At 38.1% G+C, this 23,285-nt stretch overlaps 1 protein-coding gene across 7 annotated transcripts in view; it reads left to right on the top strand.

Annotated features, from left to right (window-relative positions):
• Positions 1-23,285, top strand: part of MLLT10 (MLLT10 histone lysine methyltransferase DOT1L cofactor) — a 129,641-nt gene that overhangs the window by 90,751 nt on the left and 15,605 nt on the right. For all 7 annotated transcript variants that reach the window (XM_030940583.1, XM_030940578.1, XM_030940580.1 and 4 more), the window contains 3 exons: positions 8,184-8,362; positions 20,258-20,375; positions 21,849-21,921. In XM_030940583.1, the coding sequence (XP_030796443.1) occupies positions 8,184-8,362; positions 20,258-20,375; positions 21,849-21,921 (370 nt within the window). The remainder of the gene's footprint in view (positions 1-8,183; positions 8,363-20,257; positions 20,376-21,848; positions 21,922-23,285) is intronic.

Raw genomic sequence — 23,285 nt, 5'->3', positions numbered from 1 at the left:
GGGCGCTAGGACAGTGCGTAGTCTGTTGGGGAGAAGACTCTTAAGTTGGTGCCTTGCTGTTGCTGCTTAGGTCTTAGAACATGTATGGGATACAGCACAAGCATCCTTCTGTGGCTATGCTGTCAACACAATCTCCTTGCAGCTCCCTCTGTTTATTTCAGAGCCTGCAAGGATCTAGGGGCTCTCCCATGGCTAGGATTGCAGAAGTCCATGTGGAAACGTTGACAACTGAGGGTCTCTAACCTGTCCTTTTCCTGCATTAGGGAGCTTCTCTTGGCTCCTGGCCAAGCAGGCTGCCTTGCTTCCCTTTCCTTCCTTGTCTTACTAGTTTTCTGTTGAATTCCACTGTTTTCTTTTGGACGATCTGTTCAAATTGTGGTTACCTACTATTTTCATTCTTAGTGGAGGAAACAAGTACAAAATGCCTCTAGTCAGCCATCTTGAAATCCCTCTCTCAATCCTATTTAATTCTTAATAATGAATTCATAATAATAATGGACACTGTTTGTCAAATGTTTACTATGTGGTAGACGTCTACTGATGCCTGCACATACCATCAGGGGCCTGAGGACAATATTAGTGTATGCTTCGCATATATAAGCTCATCCTTGCCCCAGCCCTATGAAATCGTTGGTACCACCTTCACTTTATAGATGAGGTATATGAGGTTGTGTGAGGTTAAGTTATTTGCATGAGGGAGCAGGATTTGGACTTTTAACTATTTTCACACCATATTAACCTCTAGGAAAGAATAAATAATTCAGTCTCTCGGGTTGTGGATTAGGGATAACTTACAGGCTTAATTACTTACTTGGTTAAATACTCCTCAAGACTATTCCATTCACTGTCATTTTCCTGAATAAGCCACTGGATGGGTACTTATTTGACCTCCTAGGCAGTTTGAAAGTGGGAAATAGGAACTCAGGTTGGTGAACATTATTATTTCTGTCATTAGACAGGTATACTTCTGTCTTATTTATCAATCTTGAGTAATTGCCTCGGCTTACTAATAAAAACTTAAGTCTAAACAAGTAGAAGTCATTTGGCTTCTACTCATACTATATGCTTCTACTCATACTATATTCTTCTCCTGAGATCACTGTTGGTCTCCATCTTTTCACATCTGGTGGACTGAAAATGCATCATTTGAGAAGTCAATACCATCTCTTTCGTCAGGCTCTCTTTGCTTCAGTGACACCACAGTCATGGTTTTCTTCTTATCTCACGGGTGTCAATTTTCTGTATGAACTCCTCTTCCAGGACCCATCCTTGAAATGTTGGAGAGGCTTAACACATGGTCCTAGGCTGGCATTTAAGAAAACTTCCATTCCTCCTGTTCCAGTTTTTACCACCTCAGTAATGGCACTTTTAATCACTAGCCAGAAACCCATGACTCATTCATCTTCTACCCTGTATCAAATCTAATTTATCATCAAGTTTAGATGATTCTAACTTCTAGATGCACTGCAAGTCCTTGTCCCTGTTCAGTACTACTACCATCTTTGTCTGGTGGGACATAATTTTTAATCCAAAGTGTGAAATAGCCTCCTAAAAAATAATATCTTTGTTTCCACTCATCCCCGTCAGTCCCTTTGCTACATAGGAGTCAGAGGGATGATCTTTTTAAAAAGTGAGTCCTACTATTTTCCTTTGGTGTCTTCCTATTGATCTTAGCAAAAATTCTGAACACCTCTACATGGCTCACAAGGCCTTATGATCTGTTCCTTCCTCTCTCCAACTTTGTCTTTTTACCAGCCTCTCTACAAGGCTTTAGCTGAATTACCTGTTTTTAATTATTTCAATATTTCTGGGTCTTTTAAACAAGATTTTCTGTCTTAACTCTTTGTCCAGTTAACACCTACCTAACCTTTAAGCCTTGTCTTAAATATTTTTTTAGACAGGTCTTTTTTCCTAATATTTCACTCTTGTGGTACCTTTTTCTCTTCTGTTATAGTATGTGTTGGAATTTATATTCATGTATTTGTTCTAATGTTTGCCTCGCTCCTTAAATTGTAAATTCCCAGAGAGCTAAAATCTTCTGTCTTGCTCCCTACGTTATCCCAGCTCCTAGCCTGATTCCTCATACCTACTGAATATTTGTTTGATGAAAGGAAGGAAGGAAGGAAAGGAAGGAATCAGTATGTCATTGCCACCCTCTGTATCATTCTGCAGCTTTGTTTCTCCTCCCTATCCTGAACAGATTAATTTCAGTGTATTTTCCTAGAGCTCATGCATTGTAACATTTAGCTCTGTTTAATTCATTGAATACCACCTTGATTTTAGTTAAAAACAGTATATGACTTAAATAAGATGAAAATAGAGTGAAGTTAAATAGAAAGCAGATACAGAAGAATTTAAGGTGGATGTTGTACCAGTCCTACCTGAGGAGCAGGGAAGTTGAAGGGAATACATTATTTTCATTTTCAAAGAAAGATTTAGAATTTTAAACTTTCCTGCCTTGATAAGAAAGAACATTTTGCTCTGGTTTTTTTTTTTTTTTTTTTTAACCAGTAAACTGAGTACCAGATATTGTTCCATAGTGTGATTACTGGATTGCACATTTAGCTGCGTAATTTCCTATGTAAGTATAGGTTGATGTAATAATATAAAAACAATTTTAAGTTTTGAGATTGAAGATCCTTAATCACCACGATTTTGCTTCTCAATATTATTCTTCCAAGATGTTTTACTGCATGTTGTGATGGTAATTGCAGCTTTCAAAGTGTAGTAGAGACATTGGAGGACCTGGTAGTTAAAACATTATACTTTCCTGACTTACGGATACATTTTTAATGAAAGCATTAACACCAGAATGGCTCTAGCTACCATTTATTGAAACTTACTCTGTGGTAGGCATTGCTAGAGCTTTTTTATATGGATATTCTCAAAATCTCACAACAAGTCTTTAAGGTAGCCATTATCTTTGTTTTATAGATAAGAATAATATGGAGGCTCAGAAGGGTTAAGTAGTTTGATTAAGGGTCACATAGGTGACAGATCCAGCATTTGAACCCAGTTTTGTCTAAGTCAAAAGCTTCTGCTATTTCAATTTCAGCATGCTGCCTCCAGCTAACTTTTGTCTTCTGATTTTAGAAGTTGGAGACTCCCTGTGTAGTACACTTTTCACTTCCAAATTAACTAGATAATCACCACTTTATCTTTTTTTCTTTTTTTCTTTTTTTTTTTTTCCTTTTTTTTGAGATGGAGTCTTGCTCTGTTGCCCAGGCTGGAGTGCAGTGGTGTGATCTTGGCTTATTGCAACCTCTGCCTCTCAAGTGATTCTCCTGCCTCAGCCTCTCGAGTAACTGGGACTACAGGCATGCACCTGGCTAAGTTTTGTATTTTTCTTTTCTTTTTTTTGAGACAGAGTCTCGCTCTGTCACCCAGGCTGGAGTGCAGTGGCCAGATCTCGGCTCACTGCAACCTCCATCTCCTGGGTTCAAGCAATTCTCCTGCCTCAGCCTCTTGAGTAGCTGGGACTACAGGCGCCCGCCACCTCGCCCAGCTAGTTTTTTGTATTTTTTAGTAGAGATGGGGTTTCACCGTGTTGGCCAGGATGGTCTCGATCTCCTGACCTTGTGATCTGCCCGTCTCGGCCTCCCAAAGTGCTGGGATTACAGGCTTGAGCCACCGTGCCCGGCCAAGTTTTGTATTTTTAGTAGAGATGCATTACGCCATGTTGGCCAGGCCGGTCTCAAACTCCTGACCTCAGGTGATCCACCTGCCTCGGCCTCCCAAAGTGCTGGGATTACAGGTGTGAGCCACCGCATCTGACTGCAGTATTTTATCTTCTAAGATACTTTGAAAACACTGAATTCAATAGAAACTCAGTATTTGTTGAATTATCTATGGACTAGCAACCTTTAAAAATGCATATCTTTTTCTCTGCTATGTGTTATTTGGAATATAAGGTTTATAAATAATCACTTCATTAACATCTCTTTCCTGTCCTTCTCAGCCAAACTTGTTTCTTTTTCTTCCTTTCTCCTTTTCCTTTTTCCCTTTCCGTTTCCTTTCCTTTCCTTTCTCCTTTGTTTCCCCTTTCCCCTTCCCTTCCCTTCCCTCCCCTTCCCTTCCCTCCCCTTCCCTCCCCTCCCCTCCCCTCCCTTCCCTTCCTCTCCTCTCCTCTCCTCTCCTCTCTTTTTCTTTATTGGAGACAGGGTCTTGTTCTGTCACTGAGCCTGGAGTGCAATGGAACAATCTCGGCTTAATCTCAATCTCCCAGGCTCAAGCAATTGTCCCACCTCAGCCTCCCAAGTAGCTGGGACTACAGGCACACACCACCATGCTTGACACCACACCCAGCTAATTTTGTATTTTTGGTAGAGGTAGGATTTCACCATGTTGCCCAGGCTGGTCCTGGACTCAAAGGGATCTACCCACCTTGGCTTCCCAAAGTGCTGGGATTACAAGCCTGAGCCACTGCACCCAGCCATTCCTTTAAAATTCTTAGAGCAGTTTATAAGATTCTCTTAGTTTTCTAAGTTTGCCCTTTGTGATCTAATTTTGTTTGTTTACCCATTAAATGGTAATGTTATTTAAGGTTCTGTCTTTGGTTCTCTTCTCTTGATCATGCTGGAAACTTTCCCTGGGTGATCCCATTTTTGTTCCTTGGCCTTGACCATTGTGTTCATATCAAGAGTTGTAAATAAAATACTTAAAACGGGGCCACGTAGGTAACATAAATGAGTGACATGGTCAGGGATGATGGAGATGCTGATGGATTCAAGTCTCCATGCCCTGTTCGGAGCTCTGGTCATATTGTTGCTCTTTTATAGTATAGTATCCAGTGTTGGCAAATCTTCAGTTTTTCAAGAGATATTAGACATCTAGAGTTCTTAATGGGAAATTTCTTATTTCTATAATAATTATGAGCAACTGGTTAAAATTTCAACCATAGTGCAGACCAATAGTATTTTTAGTTTGCAAGTTTACTTACTGTAACTTACCATGCTTCTCACTCCTAGATTTTATTTGTCTTCAGATCTGAATTTTCTGCTGGGTTTTAGGCTTATCCCATTGTGTGCTATATATAGGAGTTCTGTCACCCACAGGCATCTCAAAGACCATGACCCTGAACTTCTCATTTGTATTAGGAAGTGATTTCATTTGTAGAACACCTGTGAGTTTGAATCAATATTTCACCACCTACTAGCTCACCAAGCAAGTTACTTTATTTCTTTAAACTTGTTTGCTCATATGTGAAATGGGAGTAATATTTACTTTACTGAGTTCTTATGCTAGCACAGTTACTTGCGTACAGTAACCAAACACTGCTTTCAGTTGCTGTTCCTGTTTCAGTGAATGGTATCACTACATGCACTTACTGCTGCTTAAGAGTCATTGGTGACTCTACCCTTATTTTTATTTTTCAGGTCTAATTAGTCACCAAGTTCTATTAGTCTAATAGAATTTTCAGGCCTAAGTAGTCACCAAGTCCTTAGAATTTATCCTGCTCTCTACTGCATGTTTCTTCCCCAAACCGTCCTTCACCTGTGTTCTGCAGTGCCTTTAGAAATTAGCTTGAGAGGCCAGGTGTGGTGGCTCAAACCTGTAATCCCAGCACTTTGGGAGGCCAAGACGGGCAGATCACCTGAGGTCAGGAGTTTGAGACCAGCCTGGCCAACATGGTGAAACCCCATCTCTGGTAAAAATACAAAAATTAGCTGAGGGTGATGGCACGTGCATGTAATCCCAGCTGCTAGGGAGGCTGAGGCAGGAGAATCACTTGAACCCGTGGGTGGAGGTTACAGTGAGCCAAGATTGCACCACTGCACACCAGCCTGGGCAATAGAGTGAGACTTCACCTCAGAAAAGAAACTAGCTTGAGGCTGGGCATGGTGGCTCATGCGTGTAATGCCAGCACTTATGGGAGATTGAAGTGGGAGGACCACTTGAGCTCAGGAGTTTGAAATCAGCCTGTCAGCACAGTGAGACCCCATCTCGTACTGCCCCGACTACCCCCCCCCCAAAAAAAAAGCCAGGTGTGGTGGTGTTCACCTGTGGTCCCAGCTCCTTGGGAGGCTGAGGCAGGAGGTTCGCTTGGCTCAGGAGGTCAAGGCTGCAGTGAGCTATGATTGCACCACTGCACTCCAATATAGATGACAGAGTAAGACTCTGTCTCAGAAAACAAACAAAAGACTCAGAAAACAAACAAAAGATAGAAAAGAAATTAACCTGAAAAGCAACAACATCTCTTCCAGTAAGTTTTTTGGCTTACCACTTTTCTCACTCCAGGTCTGAATTAGATACCTCTTTTTCTGTGCTCCTAGCCCCCTGAGGATGTCTCTGTCATAGTGCTCTTCACAACTGTTTGTAATGTCTTTTTTTCTATGCAACTTCTTGAAGGCAAAGACTACCTATCTTGAATGGCTTTTTATCTCCAGGGCTTAGAATAATGCCTGGCAAATAATGAGTTCAATGATGTTTGGAGAATGAATGCATTGGCTAAATGAATATATTTTTTTCTGGAGAAACTGTAGATATAAAAAAGATCTCAAAGCCTTAATTATAGCTCTAAGGCCTTTTAAAATATCCCAATTGTTTTGTTTTCCCTGTTTGAATAAGATTGTAGGTGCTTTAATTTATTATGTAAGTCAGTAACTTTATTTATTTATTTATTTATTTAAGACGGAGTCTTGCTTTATTGCCAAGTCTGGAGTGCAGTGGTGCAATCACAGCATGGCTCACTACAGCCTCGAACTTCCAGGCTCAAGTGATCCTCACACCTCAGTCCCCACGATAGCTGGGACTACAGGCATGTGCCACCATGCCTGGTTAATTTTTATTTTTTGTAGAGACAGTATCTCCCTTTGTTGTCCAGGCTATGTTGATGTTCTTTAGAACAAAGTAAATTGTATTGTTGATATAAATTACTGTAGCCCTCTAGGGCTACAATTGGTAATTTTTATTTCTTTATATATTTTTTTCTACAGCCCACTTAGGTTCATTCTTTCCTCCTGTTTCTGTACCTGGGTCTTAGGCTTTTCTTCCCTCTTGGCCTCCCAGGAGCTCTGGTTTATAGCAAGTTTTCTCGGCCTCCACACTATTAACACTATGGACCAGTTATTTCTTGTAGAGGTTGTTCTGTGCATTGTAAAATGTCTAGTAGCATCCCTGGTCTATACCCATTGGATGCCAGTAGCACCCTCCAGGCTTGATAACTAAAAATGTCTCCAGGTATTGTGAAATGTCCCACAAAATCACCCCTCGTTGAAAACAGCTGGTTTATAGATATTCCCATTTCTTTATTCTGAAAGCCTCTCCTTGTCTATGCTGGGCATGATTTTCTGTTTTTTTAAAAATAAACACTTCAAAAAAATTAACTTGTTTGCTATTAACTTATGCTCATCCTCCCACCCCGCCCTCCCCCGCCCCCCCAGTCCTCTTTCCTAGAATGAGTAGCTTCCATTTCCCACCTTATTTCTGGCTTTTATCCCCATGGTTCCTCTCAAAGTGATTTCATCAAGTCTCCCATGATTTTCACCTCCTGTGTTCTCTGGAGTAAATGGAGCTGCCAACTCATAGCCCAGTTCATCATGTCTTAATCCTTCCTCCTCTCCTACCCCTGCAGCTGCCCCATACAGTCAGTCACAAAGTCCTGTCTGTGTTATCTCTGGAATGTCTCTAGAATCTACCAACATTCTTTATTCCCACGCCTGTTTCCCACCAATGTCATCAGCTCTTCTGTTGGTTTCTGAATTTCAAGTTGGGCCTATTCCATTTTAATTTCTACCCTGTCACCTTTCTAGAACATGGTCTCTTCCTACTTCAGACTTTCTCAGTCATGATTTCTGGGGCCTTAGCATTTGCCTTTTGGAAGGCCCGTTAGGTGATTTTTATGGAACTGTAATTGCTTCATTCCTCTACTTAAGAAATGTTTTCTTGCCCTTAGAAACTCCTAAAATCCATGACATATTTTTTACAAAGCTCTTCCTGCTATCCCCTGCTTTTAACAAAAGCCTTTTTGCTAAATAAAAATGGTGTAGGTTCTTTTAGAGAACCACTTCATGAAAAGTCAGTGTTTATTTGTTTAGTTACTAGCACAATATTTTTTAAATACCAACAATAAAATTTATAATTGGAGGAGGGATCCAGGAGGAAATGCAAGTTTACTGATTATGTGTGTCTGTAACAAATTTGACTGCTAAGTTATATTTAAATAAAATTTGGTTTTTTTGCAGGTATTTATAACAGCAATGATGTAGCAGTACCATTTCCAAATGTAGTATCTGGCTCGGGATCTAGTACTCCTGTCTCCAGCTCTCACTTACCTCAGCAGTCTTCTGGGCATTTGCAACAAGTAGGAGCGCTCTCTCCCTCAGCGGTGTCATCTGCAGCCCCTGCTGTTGCTACAACTCAGGTAAGTTGTTACACTATGATGTGAGAGGTAGTAGGTGAGTTTCTCATTTTTAAAGTGAGTTTCATTAGAGGAGAAACAAATGAAATAGGACCTTCTATAGGAATTTATGAAATATCTCAATTTGTATTAATGTGTTGGTGAAAATGATAGGTATTTTTACATGCTATTCATGAGAGAGGATGGATGAGTGTATGGGCACCAACTAATTCTTCTTAATTTCTGGGTTTTAAATTTTGTCCGAATGATATAAAATATAATTTCAGGGGAGCTTTTATTTTTTCTTTAAAAAAGTAGGACCCACAAAATATGAGCCAGTTTTGGACTCTTGTGATTTTTAAAATTCCTTTTATAATTTTTAAAATTACACAAATCATATATGAAATATTTTTACAGTTTTAAAAAAACCAGTGTAGGAGAATATAGGTTAAATGAATGATCGCTTCAAGCACTAGACATTTTTCCTCCTAATGGGAGAGAACAGTGTTTGTAAATATTGTAAATAATGATGAATATATAGGTTTTTCCATTTGTGTACCCCTTTTATCTGACTTTAGATTTCTAGTTTGATAGGTGACCTTGTCTATAGGATGTTTTGGGGGACGGAGTCTCATTCTTGTCACCCAGGCTGGAGTGCAGTGGCGTGATCTTGGCTCACTGCACCTCCACCTCATGGGTTCAAGTGGTTCTCCTGCCCCAGCCTCCTAACTAGCTGAGATTACAGTCGCATGCCACCTTGCCTAGGTGATTTTTGTATTTTTAGTAGAGGCGAGGTTTCGCCATGTTGACCAGGCTGGTCTTCAATCCCTGACCTCAGGTAATCTGCCTGCCTCGGCCTCCCAAAGTGTTAGGATTACAGGTGTGAGCCACTGCGCCTGGCCAAGATGTTTTAAAAGTAAGAGTTAAACAAAAGAAATTGTAATCCTGTTTTATAAGCAGGACAGTGCAGGGGGAAAGCTGTACCCAACCCCCCTGCATTATACCCCCTTTCCCAGAGATAATCATTTAAGATTTCCAAAGTATATATTTTTATTTATTTGGAATTATGTATAATTTTATTTTCATTTCTCCAAAGCTCTAGTAGTCTTTTAATGGTCAAGAAAATGGTCACAGGGACAAATGTCTAATAAACTAGTTAAAATAGTTGTTTATAAGTTCCTGTCAACTTAAGCTTTATGGATGTGTGCATAATTTCCATTGCATGTGTTGTTAGGATACATATGCTTTTCTGGCAAGCACAGCATTAGGTTATTTTGATGCATTTGTGTGAATGGCACAGTGCAAGCAGTTGCTATTAAAATTACGTATTAGAATCAACCCGACAGTTCAGCACAGAAAATCAATGGCATGATTAGTAGTATCATCTTTGAAGTTGAAAGTGAACTATTTGGTGAACCTCCCAACTTGAGTTAAAGGAGTTTGACTACTTTAGCAGAGTTTTTCTGTGGTTCATTTCACTAAAAGTGAGGTAGCCATAACAGAGGTTTGGGGTTAGAGAGGGTGAAAGGATAAATGAAAGAATGGCTCTTATAAATGGTTTTATCTCTTTTAATTAAGTATAACCATATGCTGTTGATAGTTTTATATCCTTGGACAAAGTCTCACATGAACATTTTCAATGTGCATTTTTTCTTTTCTGTCTTTATAAAAGTCTGTTTAATTATTCTCTGGTTAATTCCCAGCTGAATTAAGCAAAAATCCTCATTTCTTCTCATTCATTATGTTTGTGAGCCAGGGGGTTGGCATTAGGGAAGTGGTAGTGAAGAGAAATTTATAGCTAGAGGGAAAATTCCACTTAACGTGTGACTCAGCTGAAGAACAAAGAAATCATAGTTGTAAGTAACCCAGGATTCAGTTCAATTAAAATCCCCTCTCCAGTTTTCAGAAAGATGGGTCTCTTACAAATGTGATCATCCAGTTAGATTTACATGCTGTGTACTGAGATACCTGCATCTATGTTTCTGTTCAGCAGTAAATGCTTTCTGTCTTCAAGCTGAAGCTTATTTAGCCTGGCTTATCTGGTGCTGCTGTAGCAACCATCAGTCTCCAGGCAACTGAGGCACGTTGACCTCTCGGTTGAAGTGAGTGCTGAACTACTTCAATTTAGCTGCCTGAGACAATAATAATGGTGTTGAATGTGAAAAATGTGAAATTTTCTAGGCAATGTGCAAAAGAAAGGATACAGAAATATTTAAATAGAATTGATAGGACTCTTAAAATTGATAGGACACTTAGCAATTAAATCATTTTTTTCAAAATGATAAAGTTCATTCCTGTTTCACTCTCATATAGACCGTGTTTGTTTTCAAGTCATACATTAATTGTATTTAGATGGTCACATTGTAGTGTTTTATTTAGGGTTGCTCTAAGTAGTTGATTTGAGAGCAATGCAATAAGATAAATGGGTGAATAAAAATTAACAATATTTAAAATGTAATTCTAGACCAGGCACGGTGGTTCATGCCTGTAATCCCAGCACTTTGGGCAGGCCATGGTGGGTGGGTCGCTTGAGGTCAGGAGTTTGAGACCAGCCCAGCAAACATGGCGAAACCCTGTCTCTACTAAAAAATTAAAAAATTAGCCGGGTATGGTGGTTCACACCTGTAGTTCCAGCTACTCGGGAGGCTGAGGCAGGAGAATCGCTTGAACGTGGGAAGCGGAGGTTGTAGTGAGCCAAGATCGTGCCACTGCACCCCAGCTTGGGCCAACCAACAGAGCCAGACTCTGTCTCCCCCCCCAAAAAAAAAAAAAAGGAATTCTAGAAGTCTTACCGCAACTATTAAGAAAACCATCACACTTGCAAGCAAAAATTTTAATAATATTGATAGATAATGGAAATATTAAACTTGAATACCGTTTTGTGCCCCCACGCCCTTAATGAAAGTAGTAGTTTTTATTGATTGGATTGGTGCCAGCAGGATAAAATCCAGAGGTCATTTTTGCTTTTTGTGATGTACATTTTAAGTAAACAGACCTCTACATTGGCTTATTTGGTATCTTAAGAATTGTTCCCTGGAAATTGGTAAAGGAGCTAAGATTAGGAAGGGGTAGTAGAAGTTAAAAACTTAGAATAAGTTGATTTATGATTTTAATTGGGGGGAAAAGGAGACACTTGTAAAATTGGGGGTGGGGGAAAGTCTGATAGCACAAATTTTGGGGAAAAAAACTGTTTGATAAACCTATTTTATATTCTTTTTTTTTTTTTGAGATGGAGTCTTGCTCTGTCACCCAGTCTGGAGTGCAGTGGTGCGATCTTGGCTCACTGCAACCTCTGCCTCCTGAGTAGCTGGGACTACTGGCACCCACCACTACACCTGGCTAATTTTTGTAGTTTTGATGGAGATGGAGTTTCACCATGTTGGTCAGGCTGGTCTCGAACTCCTGACTTCAGGTGATCCGCCCACCACGGCCTCCCAAAGTGCTGGGATTACAGATGTGGACCACCGCGCCTGGCCTCTATTTTATATTCTTAAGTGTTAAACCGCCCCTCCCTCCCCGCCCAGCCTTTTTTTTTTTTTTTTTTCCTTTCAACAGACTTGTTTTTAGAGTAATGGTTCTTTCACAAATAATTGATACGAAGCCTGCTTTACTACATACTAGCATATCAGTAATAGAGTAGTTTCTTAACATTGCAGGAAGAGTGGACTCCCGTCCATGTGACTGTTAATAATGTGCTCTGCCCTTGTTGGATCAGGAGTAGAGGTATAAATTCGTTTTTGTAGGCGTGTCATTAATTTTTCAATTCGCCTTTCAAATCCCACTGTTTCATAGTTCTACAGTCATTCTGTTCTGTCTTTGGGAGAATACAGGTGCTTTTTTTTGTTTGATGGATGATTTCTTTAGTAGAAGAACTTAAGACTGAATGCAGTGAAATGTAATTGCATTCTGTTACATCCTACTTTCTGAGTTTTGCTTTTGAAATACAATCTTCATGTGATAATCATGGCTTCTTGTCCTATCCCATGTTACTGTTAAACAAAATGATGTAGACTTAAACATCATTTAAAGTAAACTTGCAAGGTTTATTTATGTGATATTTAGTAAATGCAGATATTTCGTGTTTCTTTTGTTGTTGTTGTTGTTTTGTTTGTTTGTTTTGAGACGAGGTCTCACTCAGTTGCCCAGGCTAGAGTGTAATGGCATGATCTCGACTCACTGCAAACTCTGCCCCTGCCGGGTTCAAGTGATTCTCCTGCCTCAGCCTCCTGAGTATCTGGGACTACACGTGTGCACCACCATGCCTGCCTAATTTTTGTATTCTTGGTAGAGATGGGGTTTCACCATGTTGGCCAGGCTGGTCTTAACCTCCTGACCTTGTGATCTGCCCACCTCTGCCTCCCAAGGTGCTGGGATTGCAGGTGTGAGCCACCTCGCCTGGGCATATTTTGATATTTTAAAGATACAATTGGCCAGGCACGGTGGCTCACGCCTGTAATCCCAGCACTTTGGGAGGCCGAGGTGGGCGGATCACCTGAGGTCAGGAGTTTGAGACCAGCCTGACCAACATGGAGAAACTCCATTTCTACTAAAAATACAAACAAAATATGTGTATATAACCCAGGTGTGGTGGCGCATGCCTGTGATGCCAGCTACATCCTAGCTACTCGGGAGGCTGAGGCAGGAGAATTGCTTGAACCTGGGAGGTGGAGGTTGCGGTGAGCCGAGATCGCACCTTTGCACTCCAGCCTCGGCAACAAGAGCGAAACTCCATCTCAAAAAAAAAAAAAAAAGAAAGATACAATTAGTGACTAAAGTTTTGCAGATTTCTGTGACACTTTCATCTCAATTAGCTTTGGATATTTTGTTTTCCAGTATTATTATGTATGTGTGTGTTTATGTAGGGGAAGTTGTCTTAGATGTAGTCTCCAATTTCTTTTCAGATGATGTCTAATAAGGACCTTAAATTCTACTTGAGAAAATGGTTTAGTTTCTCAGGCAGATTCAGCTGACTTTTGGGTTGACATTTGTGTTTATCCTTAATTAGTCAGAATGTAAATTTCTTCTGATTTAAATAATATAATGGCTTATAATTTTAAGGAAATTACCTTTCTGAGCAAAATCAGTTTTTATAAGCTTGGTAACATCTCTTGTTATCAGATGATGAAAAGGTTTAGTCACAGTGACCGTCACATATCTGTAAGTCTGGAATTAAGACAGCCTGATTCCTTAGCCTGCTCTCTTATTACTAATTGTTACTGTTAAAATGAATTTCCCAATTATGTACCTCTTATGCTACCAGGTACCTCCTTGGAAAACATTGTTAGCAGTTTTACTGTGTCCATTTGTGTCATGCAATGCAAAAGAGCAGAAATTTGAGTCAGCAAAAGTCCTGGGTTCCAGGAGTTTTGCTACTCATTCATATAACCTTGGGCAGGTCTTTTAATTTTTATGAGCCTCAGTGTTTCCATATGTAAAATGGGAATACTTTAAGTACCTGTTATACCTGCTGTACAGATACTTTATGAAGTTCAAATGCAGACCATAAAATACTTTAGAATTCATTGTTATGACTTCAGTTGTTACTTTTCAGCCTGATTACCAGTGAGAAAAGAAACTGTACAGGAACACTTGCTGTATTGGAAATAGTATTAACAATTTCTGTTAAAACTCATATAATTTCATGCTAACATAGATAAATGAATTTTAGCCATTATAGGTTCAGCTGTGGATTAAGGTCTTTTCCAGTTCCAAAATTATTTCAAAGCTTTTGTCCTAAAGTAATTTTTTTCCCAGAAAGGTAAGACCCATATTGATATTAACCAATTAAGAAACCTACTTAGAATTGGTTGGTTAATCTATACAGTCCTGTTGTCTGATCATGAGTGTTCAGTGATGGTTTAACTACACTTCATTCCCTCCTACTACTTTATGGAAACTCAATTGTGGGGCATTTTGGCATTAGCCTAAACAATGGTTTTGAATACGTTAAGCTCCTAACAATTAGGGAGCAGTTTGAAGCATTGAATAATGTGGAATGATGCAATTGAACCTGACAGCTTCAACAGTCAGCCTACTCATGGGACCTGAAAGTTGTTCACACTTGGTTTCACCTCTCATCACATGCTGAGTATTGAAGCCTTGCTGGTGGTAGCTGACACAGAAATGGGTCTGCTATCAGAATATGTTCTTAGTAAATATAAAGTTTGAGTTGAGCTGGAGAATATGTGAAACTTTCCATTTTTCCCTAATCCATGTCTAGTGTTCATTCATGTTTTTCCTGGAAACTTTTCTTTTTTTTTTTTTTTTTTTTTTTGAGACGGAGTTTCGCTCTGTCACCCAGGCTGGAGTGCACTGGCCGGATCTCAGCTCACTGCAAGCTCCGCCTCCCGGGTTCACGCCATTCTCCTGCCTCAGCCTCCCGAGTAGCTGGGACTACAGGCACCCGCCACCTCGCCCGGCTAGTTTTTTGTAGTTTTTAGTAGAGACGGGGTTTCACCGTGTTAGCCAGGATGGTCTCAATCTCCTGACCTCGTGATCCGCCCGTCTCGGCCTCCCAAAGTGCTGGGATTATAGGCTTGAGCCACCGCGCCCGGCCCTGGAAACTTTTCTAATCAAATATATTGTGTTCCGAAATTCAAACAGTAATATAAATTGGATCTAGAAACATTCAAGTCCTGGCATTCTGTGTGCAGCATTGCTGTATTATCAAATACATAGTTTAAAACATCACTGCATAATGAGGCATTTATGCTATCTAATTTTTCTTAGGGAAATAGGTTTTAATCTTTGAAATATAGCCACAGTTCAGAATATAATTGGTAAGTTATATTTTCTAATGATTTTAATGGAAAAATAGAAACCACAATAACTTGTGAAAATAATTTTTAAAGTTAAGCTAAAATGTGAGCGCTTACCATGTGTCAAGTGTTATTTAAGCCCTTTGCATATATTAACTCAATTCTCACAGTGTTTCTATGAGGTAGATACTGTTATCCTCATTTTCCAGATGGAAATTGAGGACAGAGAGGTTTAATAATTTACCCAAAGTGAGATAGCTTGGCTTATATGGTGATAATAAAATGTTTTTCCTCCTGAAAGTATATATGAATTAGGAATTTAAAAAGTAAATACTCAATTTAGTGAGCCTGAATATTTTTGGAAGATCGCATTTTTCAAGTCATGTGTCAGGGCTGAAAAGCTTGAAGCAGCTACTTTAGAGCTTTTTTGAATCACTTGACTTTAATGTTTATTGACAGGTTAATTGTGCATTTAAAAAAGCTTGCTATATATAACCTGTTCCTGTATGATTGAAGTATGAAGTTTCAGATCTATCTCTAGATGATACATTGCTGTTAATACAGTGCTTTCCAAAGGTGAAATATTTTCATAGGTATTAGTCTTTTGAACCTAATTTTTCTTATTATTCTGCCCTTATCAACATTAGGCAGGAAAAAAATCTACCAAAACAGTGCCCACTTTTCAGTTTCACATTCAGATAATTGAGGAGACTTTAGCCCTTTTCCCCATGCAGTCGACTCCTTTAGAATGAGCCAAGTTCCTAGGAATTTGACAGTTACTACTTTATAAGCAAGCTCTTTTAAAACATCTCTGTAGTCATAGGCAGACATTTGAAAATATAAGAGGTAAACTGTTAATAACAGGAGAAATTTCAAGTTGAAATATATTTTTATCTTGTTAAAATGTTAATATGGTATGCCAGTCTACTTAGGAAATACTAAGTTTATTTTATTTGTTTTGAGTTTGAATACTGCCTTGGTAGAGACTTGCAAATGTTTAATACATTAAATTATTCTAAATTTGCTAAGGATATTCTTTAACTTAGACACCTGAACATATATTGTTTAAAAGTGATTTAAATTTACTTCAATAATTATTGAATTTATTCTTAATCTACTAGTCTTTCAGTCCATCTTGTAAAATAATTACACTTAATGAGGTTTTTACTAGAGTGTTAGAATAAATGTTAGATAACATCTTGAGCAGAAGTGATTTTTATCAGTTATTGGTCTTGGGAAAGAGGAAGGATTCCTCTTTAAGATATTATATGAAGGATGTATACATCCATATATATATGTAATCATATATTATATATATGATCCTTACACAATTTTATATATATATTTGAAAGATTCCTCTTTAAGTTTGTTATGGCAATATTCTTGATTTGAAATAATTTTAGATATATAGAAAAGTTACAAGGACAGTACAGAGAGATATATCATGGATATCCTTCAGTCAGCCTCCCCTAGTGTTAACTTATATTCTTACAGTACCAACAGATCCAAGGAGAATATTCACAATAGCCATTCTCCTTACCTGGGCAGATTAAGATTGAAATGTCATATAATAGGTACTTCTTTTCCAAAAAGAATTTCTAGTCTTTATACCAGATCTTCTGAAACAGTCTTCTGGTACATTAGTAATTCGCTTTCAATGCACTTTTCAAAACCCATTTCCAAAGTATGCTGTAGAGAAGTATGTGTATGTTAATGTTTCCTTTCTTTCTTATTCCAGTTTTTTAAATATAAAAGCTTTCATGCCCTTTATGCTTCATAACCCTTACTTCTTTTGGTTAACATGGACTTCATTCCTTTCTGCTGAATCTTAGTGCTTTCGCTTATTAATGGCAGCAAAGGTTTTTGAGTCAATGAAACGCCAGACACTGTGTGTGTGCTCTCTTCAATAAGCTGTCTTTCTTTTCCTAGCTCTTCCACTTCTCCATCTTCAGTGCTAAGAAGATTTGGTATCTTTCCACTAAAAGGTGGGGGTTTCTTGGCTTGGAGGCACCAAGTCTTTCCAAAAGACTCATCTAGGGTCCCAGTATTAACTGTTCCAAACATCAGTTAAGAAATGTAGGCTAAGCAGTGACAGTCATTAGTGTAGTCTTGGGTATCTCATCTTACCAACCTTAAAATGATGTTCATGATTTGAGTTTCCCAGCAGAAATTAATATGGAATGTAGATGTTTTTATACACCAAAATGACTCTGTCTCGTCAAATTAATAACTTTTAATTTCTCTTTTGAAAGTCTCTTGTTTAGATAAATGTCTTTACTAGAAAAACAACTACCAGATTAATTTTAGCTATCCAGTTTGGGAAATTGGTCGTTTCTGATAATATTTTCGTTTATTGTATTAACTTTTGCCAGCCATCTTTTAAAAATAGATACTTCCTTCTTTAGCATATGCTAAAGATACTTTATCTTTCTGCTGATGATCGTCATGCAAATTAGTTGTGCCATACTCCTTTCTAGTTTGATCTTTAGTATATATAGCGGGCATAATAGATAGGGAAACTAAGATAATTCAGAGACTAGATCAAGAAAATGCCACCCCTCTGAAATTTGAAGCTAATAAGGATAAATATTAACATAAAGCCCTTGGCAGAAGGAACCCTTCTTAAAAAAGAGTATATTTCTAGTTCTAGTAAGAGTTGGATCTTTGGATTCTTATCTGAGGCAACTAATGAGACTGATAATTGAAAGCAAAAAGGTGTTCCAAGTGATATATTGATATGTAACACAGATGACTGCATGAACAAGAGTCAAAAGCCTGAAAGTGTTTCCTTGCTTTGGAAGTGCTAAGGCATCTAGAGGTACCCTTTATAAAGTTAATAATAAACTAAAATGAGAATGCCATCCTCAGTGTCTTCTTTGAGGACCACCCCATTCGCATTCTGTACTGTGTTTTCTCTCTTGGTCATATTTTCCTCTCCCCTGTCCTGTGGTCAGCTGTTACTTCTTGCTGCCAACAAACTGTCTCAAGATAAGACTTTTTCTTCCTCCCTCTAATTAATTTTCCATTTCTAATCTATTAAATGTGTAGTGGATCTTTTTTAGAATTGTATCTACAGTAAGAGTAAATTGGCTCTACAAAAGCTATTTTTAAGTATTAGGATCTGAGACTTTAGTAGCCGGGACTGGTAATATCTGTTTTTTTTCTGTTGAATTGTTTGTATTTTTCGTATTCTATATTGTTTTATGAATAGCTAAGATTCCCAAAGAATTGACTTCTGGAGAGAGAAAAAAAATCTTAACCGTATCTCTATTTATGAACTGTGCGTTTTATGTGCCCTCTACTACTAAATACATGGTAAGTGAATAGCACAGTCTTCATGTTGAAGTTATAACTTACCTTTTCCTGAGGGACAGTTGATTGTTAAACAGGACTGTAGAGTACCAACTTACTGACTTTGTCTGCTTATTTTTAATAAGAGAAAAAACAAAACCCAGAAATTGACAGATTTAATTTACACTTTAAAGTGTGAACTATAAAATACACGCTTTGAGATATTAGAAAGCAAGGATGGCACATCCCAGAGACTGTTTCTGTGAACTGTAAATGCACGTTTTCATGCTTTGTAAGTGGGCTAAAGGCCAAGATGCAATGTCATGATGTGAGTCTGTCCAGAAATACAGCTTCTTCTCTGTGTTATTTTGCTTATTATAACTACTGTGTTGTCTTAGTCTCTAATGTGCAGTTACACATGTCCAAATGTCCCACATCTTTTGTTCTTGTTATTCAGCTTCTTTACGATAGAAGTGCTTTAGTTTGATACTTTCAAGAGTTTTGCTTAGTTTATAAAAGCTTCAGTTTGATTTCATTCATGAAAAAGAACAATTCTACTTTAACATTTGTGGTTCTGTTAAATCTGAAAATTATTTCAGGCCACTGGGAGTCTTCTGTGAGTCATAGCATTTTGTATACAAGAGATTTGCCTCCAAAATGTCACATTTTAAGGTCATAATATTCTTGGAAAGTGGGAGAGAGCATGCACATCAAAGAAAGCATTTTTATTACAGTGGATTACGCAATAGTTTGGCCAGCCTCCTTAGCTTCATCTGTTTAAGGGTTCATTTTCGCTTGTTTGGCACAGGTCCCAGTAGAGAGGCCTTCAGAATTGTGGTTAGCAACATGAATGAATTACAAACTTTGGACGAGCTCTTCAGTTAGTAGAGCTGGCTTGCTGCCAAAAAGACAGTGCCTTATATGGGGTCAGGGCAAAGCTGTGATTCGTTGAGTCCTGCATTGTATAGAAAACATACTTGGGATGCCTGTTTGCTTTCTTTTAAAATAAAAACAAAACAAAACAGAAAAAGCAGCAGGCTTCCAAGTCTATCAAAATAGGAAGTAACAAAATAGTGTGCAGGTTTTACTAATGACAGAGTTAAGCAATGGAAATACAGCTCCGTGTAGTTGAAATACTAGAAGTAAAAGTTGGACTTTTGACCCCCTTAGCCAGCTTGTGATACGAGAGATTGAAGCATTTTGTTAGATACCTGTTGTCTTCCTGCTTTTATGTTATAGATGGCTTAATAAAATTAATTAGTCACATGTCCACATGGCTACTGTGCCACTGGACTTTGGTATCTGCTAGATACATTGAAAATTAAAAGCAGGAATAGTTACCTTTGAACGTGCCAATCCTTCTTTTTAAAAAATTTGTAGTTACGGCCAGGTGCGGTGACTCAAGCCTGTAATCCCAGCTCTTTGAGAGGCCGAGGCAGGCGGATCACCTGAAGTCAGGAGTTTGAGACTAGCCTGGCCAACATGGTGAAACCCTGTCTCTACTAAAAATACAAAAAAAATTAGCTGGGCATGGTGGCAGGTGCCTCCTGTAATCCCAGCCACTGGGAAGGCTGAGGCAGGAGAATTGCTTGAACCCTTAGAGGCGGAGGTTGCAGTGAGCTGAGAACACGCCATTGCACTCCAGCCTGGGTAAGAGTGAAACTCTGTCTCAAAAAAAAAAAAATGTGTAGTTATGTAACTTTTTAAAAAATTGACATGTTGAAATGGTAAAACAATGAATGAAATTTGCTTTTCAGAAGGTCACAAATTTTGCTTATATTCTTAACTTGGAGAATAGATCTATTAGAAGGGAAAACTTTAATATATTTTCAAATATAATTCATTTATCATTGTAATTTTTTCCATTTAGGCAAATACTCTATCTGGATCTTCTCTTAGTCAGGCACCGTCTCTTATGTATGGCAATAGATTAAATCCAAATTCATCAATGGCAGCTCTTATAGCTCAGTCTGAAAACAATCAACCAGGTAAGTTTTCAAGAATTACTAAACTCTGAAACTCTACTCTCACCTACTTTAAGTTTTTTCCCCTTTTGGTTCCTTTTATTTGAAAACATGTAGGGATGTGGTTTCATAGAGGATTGTACTTAAAAAAAAGATTCACAGTTGGAAAATGTTAAATATTTCAGGTGATGGATATGTTAACTAGCTTGATTTTATTATTCCACATTACATTCATATAACATCAGTTTGTACTCCAAATTTATATAATTACAAATTGTCAATTTACAATAAAAAAAGAATCACAGTTGGAAGTCAATAGTATGCTGTGCTGCAAAATAGCAATGTGCTTTTTTTTTTACTGTCTGAAATGGAAATGTTTCAGCAGAGCCATCAGCAGGCAGGAATGCAGCAGTGTCTCCTGTGACTTTTGTGATTGATGTGTTCAGTTCTCAGTTCTATGCAATGAAAGTAACATAACACTGGGCTTTTCTGTGAATAGCCTAAACCTTTATTTGCATAATTCATGAAATTGTATTACACAAACTTGGTTAAAAAAATCCTGTTAGAGAATTTCTGCAGTGTTTAGTAATCCTGTGAATGTTCACCAGTTGACGTTTTGTCGCATTTGTCTCTTGTACTGTCTTAATGAGCCACTGGATTTGCTTTGTTTCATTCCATCCTTAAGGATTGGTTGACATGTCCAAGTAGTCATGCCTGTTTGGGGGAAGGGAATGGATTTAGCAGTTCACCAAGAATGGATCAGTCTGTCTTTACTCTTTAAGGGTCAGAGGTTACCTGACTCAGAATAAGAGGACAACCTTGAAAGAGGCCAGATAAGGTGATTTTTATAAGGAAGTAACTGCAGGGGAAATACAAGTTACTTTCCAAGCAGAGATATTTGATACTACCTAAGGAATATTTTGAAAAGTTAATTTTTTTTCTTTAAAATTCAGGATTCTGTATTCCTGCTTGTTTTTGTCAATTTGGAAATTTAGTGTTGTATGTAATTTTATTCTTGGTGTAAGGCTCTAACACCATAATTTTAGTCTTGGTGTGCAACTCTATGTAAATGTGTTATATGGCTTGTCTTGGGATGCAAAGTGTTAAAAAATACAAAGCATACGGAGTTGCTGTGATAAGCATACAGATTAGCTGTCCACAGCTGTGATTCATTACTTTAACCGTAGAAATTAAAAGTGGCTGAGGGGAGGGTACAGCAAATGCAAACCACGCTTCTGTGCTGTAAAATTGAAAGGAATGAAAGAACAGAACATAATCCATGGCCTTCTACACCCACAAAAACGTGTAGGGACAACGCCTTACATGCCACAGTTCAGCAATTCTAAACTAGCAACATGCTAGATCTTCTCCTTTCATGGGAACTGCAAAGATAGTGGTAAAAGTTTAGTGTATGTTTTAGGAAAAATCAGGGCAAGAGTTTAAAACCTCTTATCTAGTGAGAGTCACTTTATCAGCTCTGAAATATTTACACTACAGATCAAGATCTTGGAGACAATAGCCGCAACCTAGTTGGCAGAGGAAGCTCACCCCGAGGAAGTCTCTCCCCACGGTAAGCACTATTTACACTGCAAAGTATAGGCAAAGGAAACTGAGATTTGGAAACTTTCTTATCTCATATCAGTAGAGTGTACATTTGTGAGGTTATAAAAGCATTCTACAGATAAGAAGCATGTCTAGACAAGAAAAATGATTCCAAATTAATTTAAATACTAATTTAAACACCATTAGATTTCTAAGTAAAACAAATCCCTTTCCTTTGGTTTCCAATCAGTTCGAACTCTTATTTATTACTTGTATATTGATTTGAATAATTCTTTTTGATCATAAAATAGTTTTAAGATCTCTTAAAGTTGTAGACCCAAGACTTTCAACTTTGGGTTCCAGTTTTAGGCCTGTTATAGGTATAGTACTTAATCCCTTAGTCTCCAGTTCCTAATTCAGTAAAGTCCTGTGGTATATCACTAAATTCCTTCTAGTTCTTAAATTGTTTGAATCAGTTACAGCAAATGTATTACAAGTTTTTTGAAATTATTTTATGACAGTATTCAGGTACCATTTATTAAAATATAATTAGTATATTTGGGGTTACCAAACTGCATATTCCTTCTGTTCTAAATGGGGAGAATGTTGTATGAGATACTGTGTCTGTTTGTAGGGGAGAATGGAACTTTGATGATGGCTATCTATTAATTTTATTTCCCTTCTGTGCCTTCTCTTTGTTTTCTCCGTGTTCTCTAATTTAGGAACCCTCCCTCAAGCATGGTGTTAGACTGGGTGAGAATGGAGAGTAAGAGAAAAACCCATTCTAGGGTCTTTCTTCTAAGTAAGGGAGAAATGTGATTAAAAATGAAAACTTTGGTCAGGCGTGATAGCTCATGTCTATAATCCCAGCACTTTGGGAGGCCAAGTTGGGAGGATTGCTTGAGGCCAGGAGTTCAAGACCAGCCTGGGCAACATGGCAAGACTCCATGTCTACAAATTTTTTTTTTTTCCAAAATGAACTTTTTCATATGATGACAGATCATGAATAACAGTATTGCTGATATATTTGGGGAATGTCTGTTAAGGAACATCTTCTTTATCATAGAGATTAGTTCAGTAACCACTAACTTTATTTTCTAATGGTACATCTCTAGTGGTGCCTTTTTTCCTATATAATTCCTGGGTGAACCAAAAGTAGTGTTATTTTCCCTGATTGAACTCTGCAGAAAATCAAATATTCATTCTTTGGAAACCAGGAATCTGAAGAACACAGTGATAAAATTATCTAACTAGTCTGTGATTTTATGTTGTGATTACTTCTATGTTGTTTTTCTTTTCAAAGAAGAAAGTTAATGGATGTTTGCTCAGTGTTTAGTGGAAGAGCACTTCTCTGTCCCCCTTTTAAATTGAAATACTACAAGCTACCGAGAA

This window comes from Rhinopithecus roxellana, chromosome 11 (genome assembly GCF_007565055.1).
Source record: "Rhinopithecus roxellana isolate Shanxi Qingling chromosome 11, ASM756505v1, whole genome shotgun sequence".
NCBI lineage: Eukaryota > Metazoa > Chordata > Mammalia > Primates > Cercopithecidae > Rhinopithecus > Rhinopithecus roxellana.
The sequence above is the reverse complement of the archived record's forward strand: the minus strand, read 5'-3'. Positions and strand labels throughout refer to the sequence as shown.